The sequence below is a fragment of the Vicia villosa genome, linkage group LG1 (genome assembly GCF_029867415.1).
Source record: "Vicia villosa cultivar HV-30 ecotype Madison, WI linkage group LG1, Vvil1.0, whole genome shotgun sequence".
Classification (NCBI taxonomy): domain Eukaryota; kingdom Viridiplantae; phylum Streptophyta; class Magnoliopsida; order Fabales; family Fabaceae; genus Vicia; species Vicia villosa.
The window spans coordinates 159,757,106-159,766,991 of NC_081180.1; the positions used below are offsets into that span (position 1 = coordinate 159,757,106).

At 34.0% G+C, this 9,886-nt stretch overlaps 1 protein-coding gene across 1 annotated transcript; it reads left to right on the forward strand.

Annotated features, from left to right (window-relative positions):
- The first annotated feature begins 3,705 nt into the window (after positions 1-3,705).
- On the forward strand, positions 3,706-6,117 carry LOC131619645 (WAT1-related protein At2g37460-like). The gene is made up of 7 exons (XM_058890721.1): positions 3,706-3,948; positions 4,219-4,281; positions 4,377-4,493; positions 4,757-4,991; positions 5,121-5,282; positions 5,409-5,560; positions 5,661-6,117. The coding sequence occupies exons 1-7, from the start codon at positions 3,749-3,751 to the stop codon at positions 5,821-5,823; spliced, it is 1,092 nt and encodes a 363-aa protein (XP_058746704.1). The 5' UTR covers positions 3,706-3,748; the 3' UTR covers positions 5,824-6,117.
- The last annotated feature ends 3,769 nt before the right edge of the window (positions 6,118-9,886 follow it).

A 9,886-nucleotide genomic window follows, 5' to 3' on the forward strand; every position in this document is an offset into this window, starting at 1 on the left:
GTCGAAAATCAATTCAAAATAAATTGTATAGTCAATAAAAAAATTGAATTGTATTTGAATTTTTAACCAATTATACAAAACTTAACCGAACTGCGAATAATTTTATATATCAGGTACATTTTTACTTCAAAATCTATTAGGCCCATTTTTTAAATTCGAACAGGGCCTCCGAATTGATTGGGCCGGCCCTGGACGTCACAAATGGATGAAGTTGATGAAGATATGATTTGTCAAAATTATAATTTCTAAAGTTATTTACTAACTATTATTATTTGAAATTATAGGTGTTTAAAGTCAAGACACCAAGGGACGAGACACCAAGTCACCAAGATAGTATTATATGATGTGATGATGTGTATATTGTAGGTTGTTTGATGCCATTTTGATTTTATGTAATATACAATTTTTTGTTCTTAATGGAATTGTGACATTGAAGTAATACAATTTTTTGTCTAGTTCAATTCACAAATGGGTGTATTGTTGTTTCTGGACTGATACGATTCAGAAATATTCAAGTTAAAAATTTGGGAATTCTGTAAAGTAGAAAAATATATATTAAAAAAAATTAATATTATATGTTTGTTTCATCACGGTTGTTTTCTTCCGCCGTTGTTAAACGTAGCGCGCTAACTAGCTTATCACCACAGTCACACACCTGTTGTAGAAACTAGCATTCATACAATCACATGCAACCTAACAACGGACGTACAACTGTCATAATATGTGTCTCGCAACCGTTGTCATGTGTGTTTTCAACACAGGGTTTAAAATTTAATAAAAACAAATATTTATCATTTTTTAATATATAAAGATTGCATTAGAAGTACCAGATATAACCTTTAAACAAAGAAGAGTAAACAACTCAACATATTACATAACACAACTCTTAGGAGACTCCAACCAAACATTCAAATTGATAACAACCGAATCTTTTGCTCCGATGAAGGGGGCCTTTGTGGAGCAGTGGCACAAGGAGACGTCTTCTTTCCACTTACCGGTTGGGGAGATGACGATCACCTTGCATGATGTGCAGTGTCTTCTCCACCTTCCGATCAGGGGGCGCTGTTGCACCACTCCCGGATCCAGAGGATCGAACCCAGTGAGTGGATGGCGCTCTATTTGGGTATGGAGCCCGAAGTTGCTGAATTTGAGTGCATCACGACATGTGGGCCTCATATCCGGTTCACCACACTGAGCTCTTATTTCGAGCAACACCTGGTGGCGGCAACCGATGCCGAGGCGGCAGGTGACGACCTATTTATAGAGTATCATCGTGGCTGCGCTCTCCGGTGCTGGAACATGCATGTGGTAGGCGCTGCAATCTTTGTGGACAAGAGTGCAAGGTACGTCGACGTGACCTACCTCCGCTACTTCAGGGACCTGACTACCGTTCACTAGTGGAACTGGGGGGCAGCTACTCTGGCATACCTATACCAGAAGCTGAATGAGGCCTCCAACTGGAGGACAAGGCAGTTGACCGGATCCTGCACACTACTTACGGTACGTTTCATTTTAATTGTTTCGTATTTATTTATGTTTCGTATTTGTGTTTCGTATTTACTTATGTTTCGTATTTATTTATGTTTCGTATTTACTTACGGTACGTTACATTATCGTGTTTGTGTTTCAGAGCTGGATCATCTCTTACTTCTCCCGGATCCACGGCTTCCACATTGATCCAGAGTAGGATGACGCCATGCCCAGGGCCGCCAGATACGTTCTCCAGAGGGGGAACAATGCAGTGGGACCATACCGTGGGTACCTGGACCGCACGATGCACGATGACGTCACCTGGAGGCCATTCAGCGACTACACTCATGTTGTCCCATTTGACGGCATATCTTTATATTCTGCCTGGTTGGCATGCGGGACCAGCACCATGGTCCGGTATCTCCCTGAGCGGTGCATGCGACAGTTTGGGTATGTGCAGATGATACCCAGGTCACCTTTTGAGGCTGCTCCCGACACAGTGACCCGAGTGCAGCTCACTAGCATATTTGAGGATTGGGAGCGTCATGTGGTACCGGAGGAGTATCGTCGCATTCGGGTCACCCAGGACTGGCACAGTGTGGAGGGGCACATTGTTCTACCGGGTGTCACATCCTCTGCTGAGACCCGATGTTCCCGACACTCCTAGGCCAGCACACGAGGAGATCCTGGAGAACCAGCAGGCCGAGGATGACCACGCCATTGATCTCCTGCCGATCTGCCAGCGGATAGAGATGCTTGGGCGGGACGCGTTGGATCGAGGTGTCGTTCATCAGGGCGGTCCAGAGGCTGTCGCCGTGATGGAGATGATCGTCACTGATGCGGGCGGCAGAGGAGGTCCCAGGGGGAGAGGGTTAGGCATACCTAGTAGTGGTCGGGTTTATTTTTTTTGTTTTCGGATTGTATCTTTCGCACACTGTTACTATTTGGATCGGCTTGTATATATTATTTGGATTTGATTTATCATATTAGTATTTTCTATTTATATGTCGCTTATTTTATTTGGCGTTTTCCTTTAATTAAAAATACGAGACTGTTTCGAAAAACATAAAAAAAAACACAGTTTCTGCATAATTCGGAAGTTCATTTCCGAAACCCCCCAAAATCTGAAAAAAGGTGTTTTCGGAAGTGTATCTCCGAAAACATCCCCATATGGTGTTTTCGGAGATGCACTTCCGAAGTCTGAGAAAATTTAAAAAAAAAAAAAATACTTCGGAAATGCATTTCCGAAGCAGGGGTGAAGTGGGGTTTTCGCTGGGGATGACCCCCATAGGAAGGTGGGTAAATAAATTTTCTAAATTTTTAGCTAAAGAGGAGATTTCCACTGCATTTTTATGTCCACCCTTAAAAAGGATGTCATTCCTAGCTAACCATAAGTTAAAAATGTAAAAATGCTGAACCATCTACTTCGAGAAATATAAGTATATATAGCACAAGAGTACAATTTGCTGATCAATTGTGCAATAAATCAAAATCCAAAAAGTTGTTACATAAAGCTAGAGAAACGACAATTAGCTAGTTGGCCCACATGCTTACATGTAAGAATAAATAAAAATAAAATGCAGTTACAGGTTTAACTTGCAATTGAAAATTAAAATAAAGCACTAATAGAGTAACTTTACTAGTAGCTATTTAAATATTAAGAAACAACAATAATTGAAAATAGACACTCCTAAACATTAATACCCCACTTATGGAGTAATCAGAAAAAAGTAATCCCACTTATGTGATTATACATTTTAAGTTTTTAACACCATTTATTTGCTTTTCTTCTTAAAACAAAACTCAATTTACTATTGTGAAATAAAGTAATAAAGTATTTCCTATATCCTTAAATATTATGGTAGTTGACAATTTCACAAAATAAATAAATAATATTTTTATTAAATTATTGTACCTAAAAATTTAATTTTTTTTAATCAATAACCTATATATATTAATACAAAAATATAAATAAATGATTGAACTCTAAATTAGTATCTTACACTCATTTAACTTAACTAACAAATATCAATATAGTTCACTCACTCAACTAAAAAATAATTGTAATTTTTCGTTAAAACAGCTAAATTGGTAGATGCGGAAAGACATGCACTAAAAAAAAAAATAAGACTATGCAAATAGTAGTACACTAACAAATACTAGAATTTGACGTCAGCCTTTAATATAAATATGAGCTTTCTATGTTAAACAATTTCATTCATTCTTGTGTGAAGATATATACAACAATTTAAGGTAGTTGGATCAGCATAACAAGATAATGGAGAACCAAAAAACAGAAACTTGGATTGAAAAAGCAAAACCATTCATAGCTGTTTTGTCATTGCAATTAGGATATGCAGTTATGGATGTTTTATCAAAAGCTGCATTGAATAAAGGAATGAGCAACTATGTTTTTGTTGTCTATCGTCATGCTGTTGCATTCATTGTCATTACCCCTTTTGCACTCTATTTTGAAAAGTATATTTCTTTCTTCCTCTCCTCTCTCTCTTTGTATTTATTGTCTCTTTGATTTATTAAAAAAATTGAAAAAATTCACTCTATAAAACAAAATAATCACTTAGTCAAGAAAAAAAAAGAATGAGAATTTGTTTTTAAATAAAAAAAATTTAAAAAAAAAAATCTCTCGAATAATTTTTAGGCAAGATTATTTTTTATATTTTCTATCAATATTTTATTATAATTTGTAATTGGCTTTTAATTGTATTGTGTTTTATTTTTATGTAACAGGAAAGTGAGGCCGAGAATGACAATTTCAATCTTCTTTAAGATAATGGTGCTCAGCTTGCTAGAGTAATGATTTAATTGCTTATTTTTAATCAAAAACAATGGGTTATCGATTAATCAAACATATTTTCACTAAATTTATGTTAATTTGTTCATGACAGGCCAGTTATTGATCAAAATTTGTATTTTTTGGGAATGAAATACACAACAGCAACTTTTGCAGCTGCCATGAGCAATATGCTTCCTGCTATTACTTTTATATTGGCTTCCATTCTTAGGTAATTCTTTTGTACGTTTTTTTTTTGTCCATAAGTAACTCTTGTATTAAAAGAGAGTACTAGCGTACTCAACCCTTACAAGAGATAACAGGAAAACCTGAAAACCAACAAAAATCCAACAAAAAGAAACAACCCACGAAACTAAAGACTCACAAACACAAGGACGGGTCTTTGTACGTTATTAATATTTTACCATATTATCTAATTTTCATAAATGTATTTTCGATAACAGACATAATTTTTATTTATATATTTGTGCTTAGGCTCGAAAAGATAAAAATAAAATGTATAAGAAGTCAGGCAAAGGTGTTGGGCACGATAGCAACCGTCGCTGGTGCCATGACGATGACATTAGTTAAAGGCCCAATACTTTTAGACGCATTTGGAAGCAATAGCCACAACCATCCTAGTGTTGCTATAACTAGTCAACATACAATAGCTGGAGGAGTGTTGATCACAATAGGATGCATTAGTTGGGCTTGTTTTTTTAACCTTCAAGTGAGTTATTGTTATTCTGACTCATTCTTCACTCATTCTTCAATATTATAAAATATTATGGACATGTTTTACATTCAATTTTAGATGACAACAATGATTGATACCAGTGAAATAATGTGACTTTCTTAGGCTATTACCCTTCAAACATACCCTGCAACACTTTCTCTTTCGTCGTGGATATGTCTAATGGGCACGATTGAAGGTGCGGCGGTGGCTTTTGTTATGGAATGGGGTCATCCTTCAGTTTGGTCCATAAAATGGGACATGAGATTGTTGTCGACTATTTACACAGTAAGATTATCCAACCAAACTATCGAAATCATAATAAAAAATATGTTATCAAAATGAGAAATTTACATTCGGTAAAGCTTATTATTTTAGGGTGACTAACTTAATTTAAAAAATATTTACACGCAGGGCATATTCTGCTCAGGGTTAGGTTATTACCTGCAAGGAGTTGTGATGAAAACCAGAGGTCCGGTTTTCGTCACAGCATTTAGTCCTTTGAATATGGTGATTGTTGCTATTTTGGGATACTTTCTTCTCGCGGAACAAATGTTTTTGGGAAGGTAATTCTATAAATCCAGTAATATCTATCTAATTAATCAAATTCTAAAAGAATTTTTTAATTGATCAAAATCGAGTAATTGAATCGAGATAATATTGCAGGGTGATAGGTGCATTTATCATTTGTTTGGGCCTATACCTTGTTATATGGGGAAAAAACAAAGATTATGATGCCTCCGCAAATCAAATTATTGAAGAGCATGTTGAATCAGCTAAGCAAACTGCTGGTGAAAATTGCACTCATGAGGTCATCATTATTCACTAACTTTGGAACTGAAATCAACAACCTAAAGAGCAACTACATGGATGGCTTACAAATTCTTGTTGCTTTATCTAATTATAATGCCTACTTTTAATTATTATTGGCATTCGAGGGAGCAATAATGCGTCTTCTACGCGTTAATATTGACAAAAGTAAATAGTTCTTGTTTTTTTTTTTTGTAATTGTTTTCGATCTTTATATTGTGATGTGCTTGGGTAGAGATTTTTAACATGTTGAAGGCAGTATAAATAAGAAAATATCAAAACTACCAAAGTGTGTTTTGAAAATTTGTAGATACTTTATGTTATAGCAATTGCAATATATTATTAACATGGTGATGCAATATATTATTAACATGGTGTATGTGAGCTTTCAAAAGGCTAAAGCGAAGGCTTCCCTAATATTATTAGATGAATTTGAGGTCTAAATCTTCCACAGAGAACGTAACTCATTTGCTTTGAAGAGGTGAAAATGAAGAATGAAGAGTAAAATAAATACTTGAAACAATTTCTTAAAGGAAGTAAAATAAGAAATTTCTTAAAGATACAATCTATCAAATAAGAAAAGAAATGTACCTGGAAAATACATTTTTGCCCTTTGCTAAAAAAATTCCACCTAATTGTTTTAGGGGTAAAATGTGTCTAAAATTTACTTTTTGTGACTAAAGTCAGAATTTGACTACATTCTAACTAATAGTTTGGTCTTTTTGTGTTCCCATTGGTTCATTGATGTACAATATTTCATTTGCAACATAACTATTTTCTCTTTCTCTCTCGTCATTTTTTTTCTTTCTCTCTGACCTTTTATTCCTCTTCTTCTTTCTTTTCATCTTTCTCTTCCGCTTCTTTGTTCTTTCTTTTCTCAATTTCCAAATCAAAACAATCAAGACAGAAGAAGAGGAATGGCTACGGTGGTGCGAACATGGGAGAGGATGACGAAAGGCTAATCTGCCGGCGATGTCGGATTCGTAAGGAACATGTGGTGGTCGGCCACTTTTGTGCGATTTTAAGGTGATGTTTATACCATCACTCCAAGTTGCTTATGGTATGCTATGCTCTTCCTCTTCATCCTTTTTTTCCAAATCCAACACTTTCATGGTTTAGGGTTTCCAAATCCAACACTTTCATGGTTTAGGGTTTCCAGATCCAACAATTTTATGGCTTAGAGTTTTCATATCCAAAACTTTCATGGGTTAGGGTTTACGGATCTAACACTTTATGATTTTTCTTGTACAGGATGCAATAAGTGGTGGTGGCGGTTGCGGACTTTCTCATATCGAAATAATTTTTGAGGTTTGATATTTCTGGCCTTTGGAACTCCGAAACAGTATATTTATTTTTGGTGTTGTTCTCACATTTTCTTGTGCTTTGATATTAACCATTCATGTGCTTTGATCGTTGATTATGAATCCAAGTCTTCGTTCTCGGTAGTTCAGGGTATACAACTCTCACATGGGTGTACACCAAGTATTTGTCAATATTACTGTCATTTTCAACCATTTTATATTACTGTCATTTTCGACAGGTTTCTAATATCTAATACCTCGAGGCATCAAAACTGCAGAGGATGTATATGGGTGGCTGAGATTAACAACATAGATATAAATACATTTTTATTGTGGCTAACGGTCTTTTGAATAGTTTCTTCACTTTTATGAGTTACTCTCTGTTATTTCAGCTTGGATACGAACTTAAAGACAACCAAGTTGAGAGTTTGTTTTGGCATTTCAAAGTTGTGGCTGAGCAAAAGAAGGTATATAAGAACGGGTGATTTTATCCTGTTCCATTTCATTGACTCAATCAATGAATTGGGTTTATACTTAAATTGTCTCCATTAAAATAGTAATAATAATTTCTTTAATCATCGTTCTCTGATGTTCGATAATGTTCAATCACCAAACTTGGCTTACATTCTATGGATTTACCGACTAGATATATTTTTTATGATTAAGCTACACAACACACTGTACTTGCATTACGGTAAATAATATTTTTATTTTAGTACTTTTATAATATTTTTCAATTTATAAATGTACTAAAATAAAAATATTAAAATAATTTTAAGATTTAAATAATTTTAATATTTAAAAATTAAAAAAAATTGTTTTATAATAAATTAGAAATAAATTAATAATAATTAAAAAATATTTTAAAAACAAATGCGCATAACACAATAGTACCCGTGCGTGTTCGCACGGGTATCCTAGCAGTTTCTTATATAATTAGAGACTACATACTAGTGTTTGTAATTCTCATTTCCACTTTTTTTTTTATCACTATTCTCATTTCCACTTAAAATGTATAAAAAGGTGTGAAATCTTTTATGCTAAATAACACTTTTAAAGGGAATTTAAATATCTTTACTTTCTCTCTTTTGTTTCTTTATTTGCATAGCATCACATTGATGGATGGATAATAACAAGATGAGATGACCAGAGGAGTTCTTATCTACCCGCCATAAAAAGTTGGGTAGAGTTATCCTTAGCGTAAAATATATTGAAAACAATTAAAAAATATGTCATTTAATAAATAATTAAAGATGATAAAATTAAATAGTATTATATGATTGATTGAAGATATATTTCTTAATTTTTTGTGATGAGTAGAGAAGTTGTCCCCTTCATATATAATTTTTTAATAAATTATTGATGGATGGTAGTGTAGCATTATGTTTGAAACAGAGACACAAATTCACTTAAGAATAAATTAGAAACTCTACTTCCATAGCTCTTACCTTAAACAACACATACACGTCTGCCAAGACTGAATTTCATCCCGCTCTTATTATTTCCAACATTAGAAATAATATTTCCATTATGCTTGACATGGAAACTAATCGCTAATCTTCCAATCGCAGTTGTGAGAGATCGAACTGTGGTTCTCCCTACCAAATCCAGCGCCAATCACCACTGGACCAACTATCGATTGGTTATATAGCTATTATCTCTTAATGAAAAGCAATGCATTCCAGTCTCTTTATCCACCAACTCACTCAATAATTTCCCACTAAGCACCATAAACTTGACCAAAGGTGATGAAAGAAAACGTTGTTTCTTTTTCTTGCCTTTTGTTTTATTTGGTTTATCTGAATTTTATACAGTATATAACTTTATGACATTTTCATTTTGTGTTTGTACTCTATGTGAGTGTATGTCTAGTGTGTTTTACTAGACGAATGTGTTTGTACAATGCATTAGTTCATTTTGTTTTATTATATGAATTGACTAATAATTGTGCTCCTTACGAAGTTATAATTGATGCACTTAATACTTTTGCTTATTCTATCTTGCATGGGCTTTCCTTCATTTTTATTTTTTTTGGTTAGTTGCTTGTACTTGTTGTGTTATAGTTGTAGTTAGTTTTTAGCTAATTGTTTTGGTTAGATTATAATTTTTTATGGATAAGGGAATGGATTCTCTGCATTGATACTTTACTCATAAATTTAATTCATTGTATTATATTAGTTTTTCTCTTATAATAAATATTCAAGTATTATTTTATACAATTTAGACATATATTGTATTTAGAAACACATTATAGTATTTATAAGAGATAATATAGTACTTAAAAATGTATTATATTTAAAATAACATAATTTTTAATTTTATTTATAATATATATTATGGAGTTTTAATTTTAATTTTTTTAAATAAAAAAGTCCATTTAGGACCGGGTAGCCCGAAACCCATCTAGGGCCGGACTCGGATAGTAAATCTCAAACTCATATTCTACCGGGCCTTTTTGGCCCAGCCCTAAAAAACCCAGTGCCCGTTAGGGCCGGCCCGTTTAGGGTCCGGTAGCCCATATTGACAGCTCTACGAATGACGGGAGAAAAATGTCATGGGAGAGAATCTCCTCCCAATTTAGAAAAGAAGTGTTAAGAAAGAGTTTCTTAATTTAATTTTAACTCAATGGACTAACTCACTCCACCCCCAACATAATCTCGTTTATTTAGAGGGCTAGAAGTGGATATAATTTAAGTCCCACTTCATAGCTTTTCAATTTCCTACCACTTCAATTTTAATATCAGTTTCTATTTCCTTAATCAACGTAATAAAGGATAGTGG

What these genes read in the sequence shown, in the direction of transcription:
- LOC131619645 (XM_058890721.1), top strand. Translation starts at nt 3,749, where the DNA reads ATGGAGAACCAAAAAACAGAAACTTGGATTGAAAAAGCAAAACCATTC. An exon ending in TTTGCACTCTATTTTGAAAA is followed by an intron (nt 3,949 to 4,218) that starts GTATATTTCTTT and finishes TTTATGTAACAG; the next exon opens with GAAAGTGAGGCCGAGAATGA. An exon ending in TGTTGTCGACTATTTACACA is followed by an intron (nt 5,283 to 5,408) that starts GTAAGATTATCC and finishes ATTTACACGCAG; the next exon opens with GGCATATTCTGCTCAGGGTT.